We start from the raw sequence: 22336 nt of genomic DNA, 5'->3' as shown, positions 1-22336 counted from the left end.
AATGACATGGTCGTTAAGTGAATCCGGCTTTCCCATTGACTTGGCTTGCCAGAAGGTCACAAAAAGGGGGATCACATGACTGTGAGACACTACAACCGTCATAAATATGGCCAGTTGCCAAGTGTCTGAATTTTGATCACGCGACCATCGGGATGCTGCAACGGTCATAAGTGTGAAAAACAGTTCTCCTCCTGTCTTGTCATTGTCATCCAGTAGCAAAGAATATCAAGGTTTTCTCTGATCTGCTTACTGGGGAAAAAAAGGGGGGGAGCTATTTGAGGAAAAGGCTTAGCTTCAATCTAGGACAGATAGCTAAGATACCGTCGCGTCTTTCCGAAGCCACAATCTGCACTACTTACTGTCAGAATGTGAAACGGTTAGAATGGCGCATTCAGTTAGGTGGGGGGGGGTTTATTTCACACTTGAGCCCTGCTAATGAACCCCAGTTCAAGGCAAGTGGTACAATTACTGTTTGTTTCACATTCATTGGCAAGTGGCAAATTGCATCCTGCTGGGTAATCTTTGTCTGGTGCCACTTTCTGGGCCCAGATCTGAGCCGTTAAAAAGAAACAAACCCTTTCATAAATCAGGAACAGAAACAATAAGCCCGCCGCAACCTCCTTTTAAAGCCCATCTTTTCAATTTGATCTGCTGTTTCTGTACGGCAGTAAATGAGATTTTAAGTTAACATTTTCCCCTTTGCTGAACAAATAAAACTTCAAATATGGGCTTATTGCAGGGGGAGGAAGAGTACTCCGTTTTCTGTGCAAGGAGTATCGACCTGGATTTGGCTTCGTGTTTTTATTTTATTGTACGACTTTAAAAAATAAAAATAAAAATGAGCATTCATTTATCTCATTACGTGGCAGATTATTAGCAGGCATAAAAGATAATTTAATGCATCCAGGGGACACAATAAAATGCTGATGGGTAGTCCAGTCCTGCACTACATTAACAGAGGGATAGAATCAGGATCACATAAAGTGTTAAGACCACTTTATAAGGCCACACTTGGAATCCTGCATCCAGTTTTGGTCGCCACGATGTAAAACAGATGCTGAGACTCTAGAAAGAGTGCAGAGAAGAGCAACAAAGATGATTAGAGGGCTGGAGGCTGAAATAATATGAAGAACAATTGCTGAAATTGTTTAGTTTAATGAAAAGGAGAACCGGGGTGACATGATAATAGTCTTCCGATTCCTAAGGGGCTGCCACAAAGAAGAGGGGGTCAAGCTGTTCTCCAAGGCCCTTGAGGGCAAGACAAAGAAGCAGTGGGTGGAAACTAACCAAGGAGAGAAGCAACCTGGAATTAAGGAGAAAGTGGAACAACTTTCCTTTAGAAGTTGTGAATGCTCCAACACTGGAAGTTTTTAAGAAGAGATGGACAACCATTTGTCTGAAATGGGATAGGGCAGTGATGGCTAACCTTTTTGCCATCGCGTGCCAAAAGTGGGGGGAGTGTGGTGGGATCACATGCACATGTGCCCACATCCATAATTCTATGTCCCCCCCCCCCCGTGCTCCCCCCGCTTTTGGCACATGATGCCCGGTGGGCCCGGTAGGCCCATTTCTTGCTCTCCCCAGGCTCCAGAGCCTTTCTAGGAGCCTGGGGAGGGCAAAAACAGACTCCCCCCCCCGAGGCCCTCCAGAGGCCGGAAACAGTGTGTTTCCTGACTTCTGGTGGGCCCAGAAGGCCCGAAAATCAGCTGGCTGGCGCACGCATGCGTACCGGAGCTGAGTTCGCGTGCCCACCGATATGGCTCCGCGTGCCACCTGTGGCACCCGTGCCATAGGTTCGCCATCACGGGTATAGGGTTTCCTGTGTGAGCAAGGGGTTGGACTAGACGACCTCCAAGGTCCCTTTCAGCTCTGTTATTCTGATTGCCTTTCCTCTCCTGTTTCTGAAAGTCAGGAGTAGGGACTTCTTGCTGGCTGGTGCAGTGATTAAATTTGTATCTCAGCTGATCTGAGAAAGCTTGAGGATGAAAGGAGATAGCTTCAGGCACTTTTGAGGAAGGCTTACCTACAACTTCCAAAGAAGGAACAAGGATGCCCTTTATTAAAATTTATCTTAATGATTTAGGGCAGCTGGCACTCTCTTCCAAACCTCATTCTCCTTTCCCTCTTTTCTTTCTCTGTCCACGTGCGGCAGGCTTGGATGATAGTAGCAGCAAAGAATGTTGAGTTTTATTTATTTATTTATTTTATTTTATTGAATTTCTATACCGCCCTTCTCCCGAAGGACTCAGGGCGGTGTACAGCCAGAAATAAAACCATGACAATAGAAAAATTAAAAACAAGTTAAAACAATTAAATCAATTGGCCGAAAATTCTAATAAAACAACCCATTTAAAAAGTAAAAATATTATTATTATTTAGGCCAGCGCTGCTTGTTGGAATAGTAATGTTTTTAGGGCATGGCGAAAGGTACGCAGGTCGGTGCTCCTATGACAACTTGGTCCTTGGAAACATTTTGCTCAAGGAATTTGCCAAGCTTAAAATGGGAAATCAACCACAGAGCCCAGAAAGCCCTTCCCTGACCTGGGATGTTTACAGACGATACATATTTGGAAAAAGATATTGATAGCTTGTGGGTAAACTGTGGGGTCCTGGGTGCTCCCTGAGCTTGGTTATTTTCTTGCAGACGTTTCATAACCCATCTAGGTAAGTTCATCAGTGTTAGAAGGGAGTTGGGTTTGCAGGGTGGAGGAGGAGGGGTAGGGTCTCAAAAACATGCCTAAATAGGACGCCATAGCACCGGGGTGGGTGGGCAGGCTACCCACGATCTCCACTACCGGTTCGGGCAAACTGGTCCGAACCGGCTGAATACCACCTCTGTGGCTGATGGATAATCACACCAAAAGACTAGTTAATGGGAGAGCAATTGATGGATTGTTTGCTTTTGCCCTGTTCACCCTTGCTTGTTCAGCCCTAAATCTTTCTGTTCCCTCTTCCTTAACCCTCCAGTCTTACTTACTTCTACTTACTTAGGTATCTGCTTCTCTCTGATTCCTTAGTGTTTCTCTCCTAGGTATTATTGCAGCCTGTTTTCTAAATCTGCAGTCTGCCGTTCCTTGAGAGTGATACGGTGGCCTAGAGTTGGAGCTCTCACCTCACAATCAGGAGGCTGTGAGTTCGATCCTAGGTAGAGGCAGAAATTTCTGTCTCTGGGCACACCGAGAATATATCTGCTGAACAAAACTCCTCATTGTAACAGGAAGGGCATCCGGCCATTAAAACACTCTGTTAGCTCCATTCAGTTGCCCAGACTCCATCCCGCAAGGGATTATGGGGTCGTTAAAGGATGATGTCCGTCATTCCTTGACTCCCACCATCAAAAGGTGGGGAGAATCAGTCCAGCGTTCCAGCAAGGTTTGTTTCCTTCCTTCCTTCCTTCCAGATCTGGCTTCAGAAACCTCATTTTCATTTATTGGTTTCTGATCATGACATAGAAGATGGCTGTCTATATCATTTAATTCCAGTACAGATAGTCCTCGATTTGCAACCATTCATTTGGTGACCGTTGGACGTTACATTGGCACTGAAAAAAAGTGACATGAGTGTTTTTCATATTTATGACCTTGCAGCATCCCCGTGGTCAGGTGATCAAACAACGCTGGGCAACTGGCATGTACTTAGGACAGTTGCAATGTCCCGGGGTCATGTGATCACTTTTGCAACTTCTGTCAAGCAAAGTTAATGGGGAAACCGGATTCCCTTAATATCTGTGTTAACAACTTAACACACTTAAAACTGGGGCAAGAAAGGCAAAACTCACTTGTAACAACAATCTTCCTTTGCACCAGAAATACGTTGGACTTAGTTATGGTCATAAATTGAGGACTATCTGCATCTAGAAGTTCTACCTTATCCTGAGATGGATTACGATGAAGAAGAGCCTTGAAGTCTAAGCAGTTGTGTCACACAGCTAGCATCCCATAGCGGAGAGGGAGGGGGGCCAATTACTCCGTTCAGATTTTAATTTTAATCAATGGATTATAATGGAGCTTTAGCAGTTCTCCTTGTATCAGTAGGAACCTGCCAGATATGTTCGTATTTATTCGGTTTTCTCATTTCCTCTCTTTGAAAATGATTCTCTTTGTTTAAAAACCTTTCTCAAAATAAGTTAGTTGTGCTTTAAATGCTAATATGACAGTTCATGCAGTCAGGGGCTTTATGAGATAAAAACCCGTTGAAAAATATTGGCAAAATTGTGACCATTTTTATTGTGCTTGGTATTTAAGAGAGAGTTTTTAGGGAAGTACACGCAGTAGCTTCATATAGAGGCATGCTTTGGAAATATGAACTTTTCTGTAAAACCCGGCTTGTAATCGCTTAATATCCAGAATTAAGGTAGCCTCTGTTGGAATTAGTGAAATTGAAGCTAAGTGATAGCTAAACATGTTCTACTGTTTCAATGATAGTTTATTCCCATCTAATTTGGTCTGGATGCAAACTATGTCTTATAAGAAAATATAAATATAAGAACATAAAAATATAAATGTTTTGATAGATTAAAAATAATAACTTTACCATATTTATAATTGGAGATGGGCTGCTCCCAAGATATAAAATACATCTTTTCATAAAGTGGAAGAATTTTATTGATCAAAATTTGAACTTTAGAAAGAATACAAAGACTAAAAAAAATTCAACATAACAGCAAAATAGAACAATATATTTATCCCACTATTATTAATCAGAAATTAAAAACCCACGCTTTCACAAATACAGCTCCGGAAGAAAACACTGATATAGGATAAATAAACCATCATTATATTTAGATACTATATACTGGTGTAGGCTTTAGATCATTTCACTCTCGGGACACAACAGAATAGCCAGACATGAAAAAGAATAGCCAGCATTATTTATTAGAACCCGTTTTGTTTTGCTTCGTGTGTTTAAAAATGCCAAAAAATAACTAGAAAGCAACGTGTCTCGAGTTCATTTACGTTACCACAACTGATGTGGGAGTAATCCCTAGCCACTCATTTTGAACCATTTACAGCTTCACGGATTTAAAAAAAAAAAAAATCTATCCCTCTGTTCACATAGTAAGGTGTGCGTTGCGATAAGCTCTGAAATTAAATTAGCTCAACAATATCCCTGCTTCAGTCTAGATCTTAGGAAACGCTCCTCGGAGCAGTCCTTCTGAAGCTTCACCGGAAATGTGATTGTTCATATCCACGAACGGTTTGTGTTGCCATTGCAACACGTTTGGAAAACTTAAAGGGAGGCTCTTGCTTTTTGGTCCTGTTGGCAACATTTTTTTTTCTTTTTACGGGAAAGCATTCATTCCTGTATTCCTGAAATGTTCAGGGCTGAACATTTTGTCCATTTGATAGTAGCCAAAATCGCTTAGCTCAACGATCCTTGTATTTTACAAGTACAAAGGCGTGAAACCCAGATATTTATTTGATTCTTCTAGGCATCCCGTATGGCTGCAGATAATGTGTTACCTGTTCCCTTTTCCTAATTGTGCTGGACCAGCTGGATCTTTCTCTGTACGGTCCCAAACCATTTTTTTTTTTTTTTTTTTTTTGGCCAAGTCCAATAGCTGCCATTCTGGTTGAAAACATGGCCCTTCTGTCTGCTTTCAAGGTTTTTTATGCACTCCAATGTTCGCATCATATTGATGGCTTACCAGTGGGTCAGTGTTTCTCAACCTCGGTCACTTGAAGAGGGATGGACTACAACTCAAGGAGCCTGAGTGGTGTAGGAGGCTAATGCCTCCTACTAAGGCAGCATTTAACATCCAGCTGCCTGCAATTACTGCGAGTTCAATTCTCACCAGGCTCAAGGTTGACTCAGCCTTCCATCCTTTCTAAGGTGGGTAAAATGAGGACCCGGTTTGTGGGGGCAATAAGCTGACGTTGTATAAAATATACAAAAGGATGAAGGCTATTGCTTAACGCATTGTAAGCCGCCCTGAGTCTCCGGAGAAGGGCGGCATATAAAAATAAATAAAAATAAATAAAAATTTAAAAACTCCCACAATTTTTTGCTGACTGGGGAATTCTGGGAGTTGAAGTGGGTCTTAAAGTGACCCAGGTTGAGAAACATTGCAATAGATCAGAGGTGTCAAATTCAAGAACATATGACGGCCGTGGCCAGGGGGGCTTTTTATCAGGTTCGCCTGATCCGCCAGTTTCGGCCCTTTCTGGACCACGACGCCTTGTGCACAGTCACTCACGCCCTTGTCACCTCCCGACTGGACTACTGCAATGCTCTCTACATGGGGCTCCCCTTGAAAAGCACCCGGAGGCTCCAACTGGTCCAGAATGTGGCCGCGCGGGTGGTTATGGGCGCAACTCGGTGTGCCCACGTGACACCCCTCCTGCGTGAGCTGCACTGGCTCCCAATGGTCTTCCGGGTGTGATTCAAGGTGTTGGTTACCACCTTTAAAGTGCTCCATGGCATTGGACCTGGATACCTTCGAGACCGTCTTCTGCCACCAGTAGCCTCCCACCGGCCAGTCCGCTCCCACAGAGAGGGTCTCCTCAGGGTGCCATCGGCCAAATTATGTCGGCTGGCGACACCCAGGGGGAGGGCCTTCTCTGTGGGAGCCCCTGCCCTGTGGAATGATCTGCCCCCGCAAATTCGTAAAATCTCTGATCTCCGTGTGTTTCGCTGTGCCCTCAAAACCATGTTGTTCCGCCAGGCTGGGCTATCAATGTAAAGATTTTAATTGGTTTTAAATGGTTTTATAAATTGGTTATAAATTTAATTGGTTTTATAAATTGGGCCTATTATTTAATAATTTTAATTATTTTTAAATTTTGTCTGTCTTTGTGTTTTTAATTAGGCTGTACACCGCCCTGAGTCCTTCGGGAGAAGGGCGGTATAGAAATAAAATAAATAAATAAATAAATAAAAGGTCTGGGGGCCGGATACAGCCCACGGGGTGCTTAGATCTGGCCCACGAGGCCGCCCAGGAAACAGCAAAGGACTGGCCCACAGTGCCTCTGCCAGCGAAAACAGAGCTCAGGGGGGGCTCTGTGTGTGTGTGTGTTTGTGTGTGTAGAGCTCCGTTTTCGCCGGCAGAGGATTGCAGGAGGCCGTCGCAGCCAAAACGGAGCTTGAGAGCCCATTTCACTGGCAGAGCGCTCAGGCTGCCACAGGCGCTGTGATACAAGTGACGTTGAGCTGGCCACACCTACCCTGGCCACGCCCACCCCGACCCCCCAAGGTCAGACACAACCCTAATACGGCCCTCAATGAAAACGAGTTTGACACCTCTGGAATAGAGGAAGTCAGTGGCCATGCCATTAGAGCCCTGCTCTTTCTGAAGCCTATCCGAACTTGTGGGGTCGTGGTGAGGTCCAGTACATCTGCCTTTGTAAGGCACTACAGGTGATCCTCGACTTACGACCGCAACTGAGCCCAATATTTACGTTGTGTAGCGAAACGTGTGCATTTTGCCCCATTTTACGACCTTCCTTGCCACCCGTGTTCCATGAATCATTGCAGTTGCTAAGTTAGTAACACGGCCGTGAAGGGAATCCGGCTTCCCCGTTGACTTTGCTTGTCGGAAGGTCGCAAAAGGGGATTAGATAATCCCCAGGACACTGCAACCGTCATCATTGTGAACCGGTTGCAAAGCGACCAAATTTTGGTCACGTGACCATGGGAAGGCTGCAACGGTCGTAAGTGTGAGAAACGGTCATAAGTCACTTGTTTGCAGTGCCGTTGTAACTTTGAACCGTCGCTAAATGTACTGTTGTAAGTCGAGCATCTTTTTCGTTGGATCTTCAGGCCTGCCACATTTAATGCTGTGGGAAACTGGGAGGGGGGATTGTATGGAGCAGGGGAGATATGTAGTCATAATAACATTCCTTTCTCAGAGAGTCAAGGACATCTTGCCCTGCACCTGGAGGGCTGGAACTGGGAGGCATCTCCAGTTGGGACGGTGCTTTGATTGGACCATGTAATGGACATGTGGGTACAGGGGCAGGGACTTGGACTTTCCTTTGGGTGGGGAAAACCTGGAAGCTTTCAGATCCAGGTTTTCCCAGATGTGCCAATATGACATCTCTAATAAAATGGAACTTTGAGGAACTTCAAGCCTCGGAGTCTTCTTTCGTTGGGGGTGTTACTTGGAACCCTGACACTCTCGTTTATGTTACCTGCCTTTGGTCAGTGTGACAAAGAGAATCTGTAAAGATCCTACCTGTGTGTGTTTGTGTGTCTGTGTGTGAGAGAGAGAGAGATGGGGAGAGAGATTATTTAAACCAGCCATATCTAATCCTTGGCCCTGGATGGGTTAGTACAAGTAGTCCTTGACTTACAACAAATTGTTTAGTAACCATTCAGAGTTAAAACGGCACTGAAAAAAATGACTTAGGACCATTTTTCACACTTACAACCACTGCAGCATCCCCATGGTCACGCAGTCAAAATTCAGACGCTTGGCAACTGATTCACATTTACGATGGTCACACTGTCCCGGGGTCACGTGTTTTGTGACCTTCTTTCAAGGTGTTCTGCTCCAACTACGGACCCCAAAGAACACAGCACACACAGTTCGTACAAAACTTAAATTTACTAAAATAACTCAGTCTTTTTCAAAACAAAGGCTGTTAATAAACTTCCTTAACAGCCTACAAGAAAACAAAGATAAAGTAATCACAATCTTACGAAGGTTGGCAGAAAGCCCAGAAGCAATTTGCAGAGAATCCAGACGCGAAGGAGAGTGAAGAAGTTGTTCCCTGCAAATTGCCTCAGTCGTCGTCCTTCCTTAAATAGGCTAAGGGAGTGGCCAATTAGCCCCAAGCCTTACTCTCGAGGAGACCTCCTCCTGAGGAGCTACTCCTGCCTTATGGCAGCTCTGCGCGCCCGTGCATCGAGAAGAGGCTCCTCCTCTTCGTCCTCTTCACCCATGGAAGCTTCTAGAGGTTCTGAAGGCCCTGGCTGAATCCCTGCCTCTGGCACCACATCTTCTCCAGCCTCCTCATTGTCTGACTCGAGTGCCAGCTGCACAGGCTGCTGGCGCAGCACCACACCAGCCTCCTCGCTGTCGGAATCAGCTACAATCCGCACAGGCCACTGACGGGCCACAACACAAGGAAAGTCAAGGGGAAAGCCAGATCCACTTAACAACCGTGTTCCTAACTTAAGAACTGCAGTGATTCTCTTAATAACAGTGGCAAGGAAGGTCGCAAAATGGGGCAAAACTCCATTAACTCTCTTATTAACAGAAATTGGGGGCTCAGTGGTGGTAATAAATCCAAGGACTATCTATAATGCGGCCCCATAGGATGGTAAACGTTTTAACACGATTATGTGATTTTTAGTGATACGTAGCTATGTTACATATTTCATACGTGGCCCAAAACTGTTCTTCTTCCCTCAGTGCAGCCCACGCAAGCCAAGGAATTGGACATCCATAATTTAGATTATTACAACTTTAGATGGTTCCTGTCCATTCAACTCAGCCAAATAATGTTCTGGAACCTCCCCCCCACCCCACCCACACACACACACACTGTGGGGTAAATGCACAAACAAGCTCGGCAATAACGCCAGTGACACGTGAGCCTTGGTAGTACAGTGGTCTAAAGCACCCTGTTATTAAGACCAGCTGCCTGCAATTACTGCAGGTTCGAATCTCGCCAAGGCTCAAGGTTGACTCAGCCTTCCATCCTTTCTAAGGTGGGTAAATTGCCCCCCGGTTGTGGGGGCAATAAGTTGACTTTGTATAAATATACAAAAGGATGAAGGCTATTGCTTAGTGCACTGTAAACCGCCCTGAGTCTCCGGAGAAGGGCGGCATATAAATCAAATTAAAAAAAAAAAAAAAAAGCAACCTGCTGTCCTCTGAGCTGCTTTAAGGTAGTCAGGTGGGGCTCTTCTCCATCTGTAGGTTTTATGGGGAGGGGGGCATGAGATGCTCAGCAGCATGAGAGCCCGCGATGAGTCCTGATCTCCGAATTGCTCTCCCGAGGGCGGTCCTTTTCATCCAGGGGAGGTTCGGTTGGCATAAATACCCTGCCAGTTTTGCCTTGCATCGCTCGAGGCATTTTAATTGATTGTCTGACTTTAAGCCAGCTTTTGAATAGTTTTCATTTAATCATCTCACAATTTATTTGCTTGGAATGCTTCATTTCGGCTACCTTTTATCCATCGGCTATGAAGTGAAACTTATCACTTAAGCTTTTTTACCGCAGTAAATATGTGGATGCCAAGAGAAGGTCTTTTTTGTTTTGTTTTGTTTTGTTTTTGTTTTTGGTCTTCGGAAAAGGAAGGAAAAAAAAAACTCCGGCTCAGCTATTTTCTTGATGGAGTGGTTGTGGTTTCCTAGAGAAGTAATATTTTGGAATGTGTGAAAGCCACCTCTGCCCATTCCCCCCCCCCTTTAGGACTGGATGTAAAATTTAAAAGTGCGGGGAGTATTTCCCCCCAATTGTATTATTTATGATAATTTATGTAGACATATGGCAGTACATTAATGAAATGAAAATACTTTGATTTGCTATATTTGACAAAACTATGGAATCAATACCAAGATTAATACTAGACCAACAATCACAGTAAACAATACAGGTGGCCCTTGACTTAAAACAGTGCATTTACTCCACAAACCCCACTCCCTTTTACACTGATGATATTCCCTAGTTGGGTAATGAAACAACTACAAGAACATTCTCATCGACACTCACAGGACAAGCTACTTGTATATAAAAAGAGAGCAAATGCCACCACCCCTTACAGCACTGATGATGTTACCTAGTTGGGTAATGAAAAGTCTGCAAGAAAACCACCAAGCTCAGAGTCCCCCTAGTCTCCCATCCTCCTCCTCCTCCTCTCCACAAACCCTACTCCCATCTAGCACCAATGATCTTACCTAGATGGGTAATGAAACATCTTCAAAGAAACCAACCAAGCTTAGAAAGCACCAAGGACTCACGGTCCTCCCCCTCATCATCATCATGGTCTACTCCACAAACCACTCTCCCTTCTAGCACTGATGATGTTACCTAGTTGGATAATGAAACGTCTGCAAGAAAACCACCAAACTCAGAAAGCACCAAGGACCCCACCGTTTCTACTTTTTACTCACTCTGACGGCTTCTGGAAGGTTTATGACATCCTAAAATCCAGGCTACCCTGCTGCCTGGGGAATCCTGAGCCATAAAACGGGGCATCTACAAAATGCTATCCGTTTTATGGACTGTTTGCAAGGCCATCCTTGTGGGCTCCCTCCTCTCTGTGACCTACAAGGGGCATCATTGCCCACTTCAGTTCTTTGCTAGTGATTTCTATTAAGAGCCACATTAATTAGCACCTGGTGATTTAAAGACGGGGTCTAATCTCCTGTGTCATGCACTTGATCTCAATTTGGCTCCCACGCAGAGAAGGGGAGGCATCTGATGTGGAAATACCTTGATTTTTTTTTTTCAAGTTCAACCCTAACTCTTTCTCCCTTCCTCCCTTGTTCCACCCCCTTCCAAACCTTCCAGAAACAAACCAAGATACCTTTTTTTAATTACTTAAGGGGGGAAAAAAATCTGAAAGCCGCTCAATCCAATTCCCTTAAGCTACCTATCGATGGAGGTGCTGAGGAGATTTTTTTTCCCCCCCAGCCCGGCCAGGAATCCGAAATGCGGCTAACCATCTGTGGTTCGGTGTCTCTCTGGCCAAATTACATTCTCAGAACTTTCTTTTTCCTCTGCAGTTTTTCATTAAGCAAATTGGGTTTTGCTGGAAATTGCCGGGCCATAAATATTTCCCCCTCCCTCCTTGGCTCAAGCTGCTTATTACCGCTCTCCAGTTTGATGTTTTTCACCACATGGCAGCGAATCGTTTCTTCTATAAAAACGGGGAGGGGGAGCCGTCCTTAAACAAAAGAATCTGGATTGATCATACGTAGTCCCCGACCACAATTCAGCCCCAAATTTCTGCTGCTTAAGTGAGACGGTTGTTTAAGCGGGTGTTGCCCCATTTTAACGACCTTTCTTGCCGTGGTGGTTAAGGGACTCAACTGCAGTTTGTTAAATTAGTAACACGGTTGTTAAGTGAATCTGGCTTCCCCCGTTGACTTGGCTTATCGGAAAGTTGCAAAAGGGGATTTTGGAATATGAGTCAGTTGCCAAGCGTCTAACTTTTGTCCATCGTGACTATTGGGGACGCTGCAACGGTCTTAACTCTGAAAAATGGTCGTTAGTCACTTTTTCAGTAATGTTTGGAACTTCGAACGGTCGCTAAGTGAACCTCGACTGTTGTATTTGCTGTTGTCAGCCCTGTGAGATCCTTAGTGCTCCCTGAGCTTGGTGGTTTTCCTGCAGTCGTTTCATTACCCAAGTAGGTAACATCATCAGTGCTAAAAGGGAGGTGGGTTTGTTCTTTTTTAAAATATATTAATGGCCTGCATTCTGTTGATAAACCAAGAGTGGTGCAGTGGCCTAGAGGTAGAGCTCTCTCCTCACAGTCAGGAGGCTGTGAGTTCAATCCTAGGCAGAGGCAGATATTTGCCTCTCTGGGCACACTGAGAATATATCTGCTGGGGGGGAGGGAAACTCCACATTGGCGACAGGAATGGCATCCGGCCAGTAAACACTCGGCTCCTTTCAGTTGCTCAGACTCCACCTGGCAAGGGATTATGGGGTCGTTAAAAGAGGATGATGATTGTGTTGATAAACCAGATGGGGTACATAACTGGATGAACTAATGCTGTTTTACTGAAAGGCTAGATCCATGATGGCGAGCCTATGGCACACGTGCCCAAAGTGGCACACGGAACCATGTCGCCTGGCACGTGCTGCGTCTGTTAGGATATGGTTTGAGCCTAACAAGTTGTCCAGGCAATATATGTGTTCTGTAACTTTAATATGAATATGTATTGTGTGACTTTAAAGTTTTCCTGCTGATTCATTGTAATGCTGAGTCATGCTGTAATTAGTTGTGAACGTATTTAAGAAAGGTACTGTAACTATTCAGTTGATGATAAGCTACCATTGTGTGAGGAGTGCTATCCATTGTGCTATCATCGGTTGGATGGATCTGCTACCATCGTGGTTGGTGAACCAGAGTGAGTTTGTTATTCTAACCAACTACTGTTTGTGTGGTAAGAAGAGATTTTTGTATCACTGGACTGATTTAACTGGCAAAGACTTGGATTGATTTAAAGACTAGGAGATTGTTTTTTCACTATAAAGTAAACTTTTGCTAAACCAGTTTGCACATCTCTTATTCATTGCTCTCAGCCACATTTCTCTGTGCTCTACGCTCTGCTGGTTGGTAACACAACAACAATATCCTTAACAGCGTCGCCTGTTCCTTTTCTGGGTTTCTGGAGTGCACGCGTGCACGACGACCAGCTGGCCTTGGTGCATGCGGCAGTGCCAGAAACTGGAAGAACTGGTCTTCCGTTTTCCTGCGTGAGCATGCGCGCCGGCCAGCTGATCGTCCCATGCGCATGTGTGCCAGAAACCTGGAAGTTCATTTTCGAGGGCGCGCATGTGCCCATGGCAGCTCCTCTTCCAGGTTGCAATGCGCTCCCTTTTTCGCGCATGCGTTCCCTTTTCGGCACTCAGTGGTGAAAAGGTTCACCATCACTGGGCTAGATTAACAGAATCTTACAAGTCTGCAAATACAAACTTTTAACTGCTTGACCTATTAAGGTTTATTAAATTTCTTTCGCTGACTGTTAAGCCACTGGGGGCTCCTGCCTCTCTTCTCTAATCATTTCCTAGGCAGCCTCTTTTTCCCTCGTCCCCCAAACACATCCATTACTACATCTCTCAAGTTGGTGTTGGCTCGTAGTAACCGTTTCACTAGATTTAATCCATGATGAATGAGTCCCTAACCTGGTCCTTCAACTGTTCCAACGGTATACCGGCCATCACTATAACTGAGTACAGGTAGTCCTTGCCTTACAGCAGTTCATTTAGTGACCGTTTGAAAGTTACAACAGCACGGAAAAAAGCAATTTAGGATTATTTTTCTGCACGTAAAACCGTTGAAGCCTCCCCAGGGTCACATGATCAAAATTCAGCCACTTGGCAGCTGACTCTTACTTACGACGGTTGCAGTGCCCCTTTTGCGACAAGCAAAGTCAGTGGGGGGAAGCCACATTCACGTAACAGCCGTGTGACTCACTTAACAACTTCAGGGATTCACTTAACAACAGTGGCAAGAAAATGGGGCAAAAATAACACTTAACAAATGTCTCACTTAGCAACAGAAATTTTGGCCTCCATTGTGGTCGTAAATCAAGGATTACCTGTACATTCTGTATTTTATGAAAAAAAGGATCCAAAATAACAATTCATTTCGCTTGATTGATCAGTGTTAAATCTCTGTGTGAAACCACTTGTGCCTGTTTGTTATCTCCATTTTTCAGCTGTAAACTTTTCCACCTATGTAAAGCCCTGTATTTTGAACACTCTCTATTTCCTCTTTGAAAATTCCTTTTTTTCCAATCTTTCTCATTTCTTGTCATTTTTTTTCAATCTTCTGGACACCCAGCCAAAGCTTATTTCTGCTTGACATAGTCTCCCTACCTACTAAAATCCTTTTTCTTCAGCTTTCTGCTACCACCCTGCTCTTCTGCCCTTCTCACCCTGCCCTCGGCTCCGTTACCGTTTCTCTCTTGTTTTACAGTCCGCACACAATTTTTTTCTGGAGCGACAACCTGGCAAGATATTCCTTATCTCAATCAGTGTTTCATTTCCGGCTGAGGAAATCCTTAATAATATTCTGTAACTAATGTTTGGAACTATTATTTGAAATGTGAAATGAACCCTTCTTTCTTTCTTTCTTTCTTTCTTTCTTTCTTTCTTTCTTTCTTTCTTTCTTTCTTTCTTTCTTTCTTTCTTTCTTTCTCTCTCTCTCTCTCTCTCTCTCTCTCTCTCTCTCTCTCTCTTCCTCCCTCTCTCTCTCTCTCTCTCTCTCTCTCTCTCTCTCTCTTCCTCCCTCTCTCTCTCTCTCTCTCTCTCTCTCTCTCTCTCTCTCTCTCTCTCTCAACCCCCTGGTGTATCAGCCAGGCTTCCTACCTTGAGGAGAGAATATTTGTTACTCAAGACTTGAACTGTGCGGTTATTGATGCTTCCTGAACTTGGCTGCTTTCTTACAAGCATTTCATGACCCAATTAAGTAACATCATCAGTGCTAGGAGGAAGTGGGGTTTGTTTATGGCATGGAGGAGGAAAAGAGGAGGAGAATGGGGGGGGGGGAAGAATCTGGGTCCTTGGGTGTTTTCTTACAGACATTTCATGACCCAACTAGGTAACACCATCAGTGCTGAAAGGGAGTGGGATTTGCTCTCTGTTTATGTAAATAGAGCCTTTCCTTTCAGTGTTGGTGGGAGTGTTCTTAGTGGCTCCTTGATTAGGGTGTTGTTTACTGTTGGATTGTTTGTCTGAATGAGTAGTTCCTTGATTGGCGTGTCTTTTTACTACTTGGTGTTAATCTCTGCTAATCTGGGTGTTGACTGCTGGCCAGGAAATGTTTTGGCTTTTTGATTATTGCGTTTGAATGGCCTGTAAATGAATGCTATGGAAATATTTTTTTAAAATCCTAGTCTCCCTTCTAGCACTGATAATGTGACTTAGTCGGGTCACGAAATGTCTGTGAGCCAAGCTCAGAGAGCATCCAAGACTCTACAGTTACTACCTCGAGACATGATATTAGTCACATGATCACCATTTGAAGCAAAACAAGAGAGCTGGAAAGGACCTTGGGGGTCTTCTAGTCCAGCCCTCTGCTCAAGCAGGAAACCCTATACCAGTGATGGCTAATCTTTTTTTCCTTGGGTGCCGAAAGCACATGCATGTGTGCGACAATGCCCGCACGCGTGCGCACACCCATAATGCAATGCCTCCCCCGTGTTTCCCTGCCCCCCTGTGCATGCGCATGTGATTCCCCCACCCCCTGCGGTCCCCCTCTTCACACATGTGTGTGTCCCCGGCCCATTTATGGTCCCAGGAGGCTTTACGGAGGCCTGCTAGACCCAAAATGTGGCTGGGGGGGCGCACCACATCCCCCTGGCCCCCCGTGCATGCACGCATGACCCCCCTGGCCCCCTGCACATGTGTACACAACCCCCCCCACCCATTTCCCCCCCCCCACTGCACATGCACATGTGTCTCTGCAGACTAGTCAGTTGGCCGATGGGAGGCATGCGTGCATACGCAGTGGAGCTGACCTAGGGTGACGGCTCGCGTGCCCGCAGAGATCGCTCTGCGTGCCACCTGTGGCACCCATGCCATAGGTTCAGCCATCACGGCCCTATACCATTTCAGACAAATGGTTGTCTGGTCTCTTAAAAACTTCCGTCATTGGAGCATTTACAACTTCTGGAGGCAAGCTGTTCCACCGATTAATTGTTCTAACTGTCAGGAAATTTCTCCTTAGTTCTAGGTTGTTTTTCTCCTTGATTAGTTTCCATCTATTGCTTCTTGTCCTGCTTTCAGGTGCTTTGGAGATTAGCTTGACTCCCTCTTCTTCGTGGCAGCCCCTCAAATATTGGAAGACTGCTATCATGTCACCCCCTAGTCCTTCTTTTCATTAAACTAGACACCCAATTCCTTCAACCTGTCTTCGTATGTTTTAGCCTCCAATCATCCCCTAATCATCACTGTTGCTCTTCTCTGCACTCTTTCTCAATAGCTTTTTTATATGACTGTCTTGAATTTTTTTTTCCAGTGCACCTGCCGGAAAGACACCGTGAAGATCTCTATGGATGTTTTTGTGCGGGTGCTACAGCCTGAGCGGTATGACTTATGGAAACAAGGAAAGGACAACACGGTCTTGGATCACATGAAGCCCACCCCTTTAACATCTCCTGAGCTGGACGCCTGGAATGAGACAAAAGATGCCTTGAAGGCAAAGATGCTACGCAGGTAAAACAACAAAAAAAAAAGAAAATAACATCTTACTCCTGCCTCCTTTCTGACTCCTGACTGCTGCACTTGCAGAGCGCCACCAAAATTGTCTCAACTGAGACGCGTCAGCTCTGCAGGTGCGATGATGGCTGAGCAGCTGGAGAAAAGGATGATCGCTTCCTGCTTGGTAGGAAGAATTAAAAGGGTAGAGGATATTCCTCTATAAATTCCACTCCTTTTCCTTTTTTTGGGAGGGGGGGGGAGAAAGGAGCAAAAAATGAACATTTGTCTTTGCGAAGATGTACAAATACTGCAGCTGGGCATCCTGAGTGATCTTTTCAGGAATAATGGTCATTTTGAGCATGCTAAAAGCCTCCATGTCATTCATATCTATATCTGTCAGCCTCTTGTCTGTCTCTATCTAACTACCAATCCATCCATCCATCTTTTTATCTACTGTCTGTCTATCTCAGGAGCCATTTGGACCCATTTCCCACAGAAAAGAAAATACCGGGAGCCACAAAACCCTTCCCGTGCCTGACTATTTCTTGAGCAGCCAGAAAACTAGCATATGTAGTTGAATTAAATGTTCTGTTTTTCTTCTGAAACTTTTCTTTTTTGGGGATTTATCCATGGTTGGCCTACCAGGGGTTGAAAAGCTCAATAAATCGCATGCCAGTGGGTGTCGCACATTGGCGGTGGTGACAACATATTTTGAGTGACAAGGAGCTGCAGCAGAGAGGTGAAAGAGCCACATGCGGCTCCAGAGCCACAGGTTGCTGACCCCTGGTCTGTCTTATCAATCCATCCATCTCTCTAGCCATCTATCTATCCGTTCACAGTAGATAAAGAGATGCATAGAGAGGGATGGATGGGTAGGTAGGTGAATGGATCTATCTATTTCTATCTATCTATCCATCCGTTTATCCATCTCTTTGTCTGTCTGTCTATACCTACTTATCTATCTATTCATCTATCCATCTTTTGTCATCTGTCTATCCATTCATCCATCTCTATCCATCTCTTTGTCTATCTGTCTATCATCTATCTATCATCTATCTATCTCTTTGTCTATCTGTCTATCATCTATCATCTATCTATCTATCTATCTATCTATCTATCTATCTATCTATCTCTGTGTCTATATCTATGTATGTATGTATGTATGTATGTATGTATGTATCCATCCATCCTTTCCTTTGTCTGTCTGTCTGTCTATATCTATCAGCTAGCTAGCTAGCTAAGTATGAGAGATAGGTAGGAAGGAATTTGGAGAGTTGTAGTCCACCCATCTTTAAGAGAACCAAGAGGGGAGGGAGTTTCTGGGTATGCCATAAGGGCTGGAGGTTAGTATACCCACATTTAACAGAGGCATTGAAATGCAGTGTTTGAAAACTCTTTTAATTACAGATGATCCTCGACTTGGAACCACAATTTAGTCCAAAATTTCCATTGCTAAACAAGAGAGTTATTAAGTCAGTTTGGGCCCAATTTAAGACCTTTCTTGCCACAGTTGTTAAGTGAATCACTGCAGTTGTTAAAGTTAGTCACATGGTTGTTAAGTGAACCCCACATCCCCATTGACTTTGCTTGCCAGAAGGTCACAAAGGGGATTCACAGGACCACAAGGCACTGCAACCGTCATAAGTGTGAACCAGTTGCCAAGCATCTGAATTGTGATCACGTGACTATGGGGATGTTGCAACGATCCTCAGTCTGAAAACAGGCCATAAATCACTTTTTTCCCAACGCCATTGTAACTTTGAACAGTTGCTAAATGTATCGTAAATCGAGGACTACCTGTAAATAAATAAATAATCCTCCCAGAGTAGCTTTCCAGCCTCAAGAACTGCTTACATCCCTTGGACCAACAGCCTTCTAACATCCAACTTTTCTCATTTATCCCTGCAGTTTAATCATCGTGATAACCCACAACCCATTTTGCCTCCTCCCCATTGCAGCCCATACCCACAAATTTCTCCTGCGATATTAAATGAAAAACATATTTTTCTCTGCTCCGGCCAGCCTCTGTTGAGCTGTTGATGCTTCTGCTTGGAAACCTTGCCAGCTATAAATCAGCTCTTTGGATCGAGGGGGCTACTGGCTGGGGACCCTGTTTGTCAAGTCGACTTTTTAATATTTCCTTCTCCTTTCCTAGCAGGATGTGGTTGTTGACTGCTGCTGTCCATCGAGTATGATACACCCGGGTGGAAATTTTTCAGTCTTCGGTTTGTTTGAGCTATCCATTTCCGAGGAAATGTTCCACCCTGTGCAGACACGATGCCCGATAACAAACAAACAAACGCCAAAAATGTATATTCTGGCATGTAAAAAAATGTGGAAATATTTTTCATTTCACCAGCCAGGAGTTATTTACCGCTCGGCCGTTGAATCCTATCTGCCTTTGCTTCATTTTGTCTCCCAATCTTGCCTGGCTTAGTGGAGTTGTTGGGTTGACACAGTTGCTGTTTACATAACGGTTAATTGATTGTGGCAAAGGCTTAATTGGTCAACAGAGTGGGCTGTCAATAGTGAGCAGCGATCCCATTTCACAAGGCTTCCTTGGATGAGGAGTGTGTGTATCCGTGGGCAGCTGTGTCAGGGAGATAATCGAATGTGCCACCGATTCTTCTCCTTCCCAATAATCAGGGTAGCGCTAAAAGGAGAAAAAATAATTCACATATACAAGGCAGCTCAACTAGTAAAGATAGTCCTCGACTTACGACCACAATGGAGCCCCAAATTTCCATTGCTATGCAAGACAGTTGTTCAGTGAGTGTTTTGCCCCATTTTACGATGTCTCAATTGTTATGTGAATCACTGCAATTGTCCGGGTCAGACCTTGTGATACCTGGAGCGTATTTGTAAGTCAGGGTTGAGCTGTCTGAATTGGAAAAAAAGATCCTTTTCCCAAGAACAATTCCCACAGAGTCCTCTTTAACAAAGTTTACTGAGATCAAAAGGATGTTGGCTCCAGCAAGTGAGCTAACCTTCGGTTTAGCGCCAGTATATCTAAACCAAGGCGGGTATTTCTGAAGCCCTTTTTCTCAAAGCTTTAGGCTGCCTCAGAGGTTTTACCTTCGGTTTTGATAGAAAGGAAGGTTGCCCTCTTCTTGGATTTGATGATTTGACGTGGCAAGATTGAAAGGCTCTGAGGTTTTGGCATTATCGTGCCCAATGTTAACACCTGCAAAATGCAACTCTTGTTCACAATAAGACGCTTGAGGAAGGAGTGAATAAAGGGTGGAAATGTGTACTTTTCTCTGTAATATCAGTTACTAGCCGTTCTTCAGAGTCTTCTCTGCATTATTCCATTTGCCTTAATCCAAGGTGAGAGTTTCAGGTGACTTTGTCCTTCATATGACTTTGTGGTACTGTGAACTAGATAGCCATAGCAAAAAGCACTTAGACTTATAGACTGCTTCGCAGTGCTTTTCAACTCTTCCTAAGCGGTTTACAGAGTCAGCCTCTGACCCCCAACAACCTGGGTCCTTGTTGATGACCTCCTCTCTGACTGTCAGCATCAATCCCTTATCCTCGACCTCCCAAAGTTCATACTTCAAGGATGTACTGTATTTTTCAGAGTATAAGACGCACCTTTTTCCCCAAAAAAAGAGGGTGAAAATCTGGGTGCGTCTTATACTCCGAATGTAGCCCCGCCCAGCTTCTCAAACGGAGGTTTCAGAGGCTGAAAAAAGCATCAGAAAGAAGCTTCAGAAAAGAAGCCCCCAAACAGAGTTTCAGAGGCTTTTTTTTTTTTCTGAAGCTGTTTCGGAGGCTTTCAAGCAGGGAAAAAGGTTTTTTCTGAAACGGAGTTTCAGAAGTTTCAGAGACAGACAAAAAAGCAAAAAAGAGCAAGGCACAGAGCTCACAACCAAGGAACCTGTTGCTAAAATTCACCTCTGGGAACAGCTGATTGGGGGTATCCCGGGAGGCCCATCCACCTGCCAATCAGCTTTTTTCTTATTTTCCTCCCCAAAAACTAAGGTGCGTCTTATACTCCGAAAAATACGGTATGTAGGATTAGAATTAAGTAGGATTGGGATCAATTTAACAAGAGGCTTCCACAAATAAAATTTCTCAAGACTAGGGGACAAGCACAAAGTTACGTTTTTAAGCAAATGGAATTTGGTAATCTAAAGAATTTGGTAATCTAGAAGGTAGAGCTAAGATGATGGACAGGCAGCAACAGCTGTAAAGAGCTCTTCCAAAAGTAAACAGATTTTTCTTGTTCTTTTTTATATTTTATATTTTTAAGTCACTTTTAACCCATTTTAATCCATGTCTGATTTTTTACAGAAGCACATATGGTGAGGCTACCAATTGGTTTTAGCTACATTTTAACAATACTACAAGCCAGGATTTTTAAGAAGGGGGGGGGTTTCCTCGTTTTACCGACCTCTGAAGGATGGAAGGCTGAGCCAACCTTGAGCCGGTCAGGATCGAACTGCTGGCAGTGAGCAGAGTCACCCTGAAATACTGCATTCTAACTCCTGTACCACCATGGCTCCCACAGGTCATATGGTTTAAAATGAATGATGCTAGGATCTAGTTGTCAGTGGTTTTCCCATTTACCGTTACCGAAAAGATCCTAACAGATTCTATTGTGCACAGATGAATAAACTCGTAATTTCCAAAATGTATAAACTTCTGTTAAAATTTGAAACCGAGGAAGAAAAAGCTTAGATGAGTTTCTTCCCATCCACTGTCCAGTTCTCTGCAAAGAGGGGAAATGACCTGCAAATTTACTTTTATGCAATTTTTCTGAATATGCAAGCGTGACCACCCCCTGCCACCTGCCAGGAATGCCGTCCGTGGATTTTTCTGCCGTGTTTGCCCTGGTCGATCCGTGGCTCAAGATTTCCTTTGAACGTTTGTCTTCTTTTCCCAATCCAGGGCAAACAGGAAACGAAGCCAACCCCGAAGGCACAAGACCCAGGATCAGAAGTCGCTCGTGGATGCCATGGCCATGGACACCAGCTTGGATGAGGTGCCAGAGAAGGAGGACCAGAGGAGGGTCCCCAGCTTGGATGAAGAAGAGAAACCAAAAACATCAGAAAGCAAAGAAGGTATTACGGCTGTGGCCTTGGGTTGCCTACATTCCTCTCCGTTTCAGAAATACGGTAGAATTCCCAACTTTTTTTTTTTTTCTGCTGTAGTCGCTTTTGACTCTGGCAGGCGATGTCATAATTGCAGTTCCAGACTTTTTTTAAAGAGTGGGCCTGTAGAAGATACCTCAGAGTGATTTGGCCAGGAACCTTTATATAGTAGCCCTGATGGCGTTATCCAGTTAGGTAATGAAACGTCTGCAAGAAAACAACCAAGCTCAGAGAGCACCGAGGACCCCTCACTTCAACCCTGAGCTACAAATGTATTCTCCTTCGATTTTTATTAAAAATGCCAGCCTGCTCTCGTTGATCTGTGGGGCCTTCTAGATGTCTGATTTGAAGGCAAAATGGTTGAGGATTTGATGTGAGGCTTTAAAATTATTGCATCCACAAAATTCTTAC

At 44.4% G+C, this 22336-nt stretch overlaps 1 protein-coding gene across 2 annotated transcripts in view; it reads left to right on the top strand.

The window, feature by feature from the left end:
* Positions 1–22336, top strand: part of KDM4B (lysine demethylase 4B) — a 256770-nt gene that overhangs the window by 150301 nt on the left and 84133 nt on the right. For both annotated transcript variants that reach the window (XM_070944548.1, XM_070944550.1), the window contains exons 10-11: positions 16648–16844; positions 21723–21895. In XM_070944548.1, coding sequence (XP_070800649.1) covers positions 16648–16844; positions 21723–21895 — 370 coding nt within the window. The remainder of the gene's footprint in view (positions 1–16647; positions 16845–21722; positions 21896–22336) is intronic.

This window comes from Pituophis catenifer, unplaced genomic scaffold, assembly GCF_029215685.1.
Source record: "Pituophis catenifer annectens isolate HBS135680 unplaced genomic scaffold, rPitCat1.0.hap2 SCAF_1, whole genome shotgun sequence".
Classification (NCBI taxonomy): domain Eukaryota; kingdom Metazoa; phylum Chordata; class Lepidosauria; order Squamata; family Colubridae; genus Pituophis; species Pituophis catenifer.
Note: the sequence above shows the minus strand (reverse complement) of the source record. Positions and strands in the feature narration are given on the sequence as shown.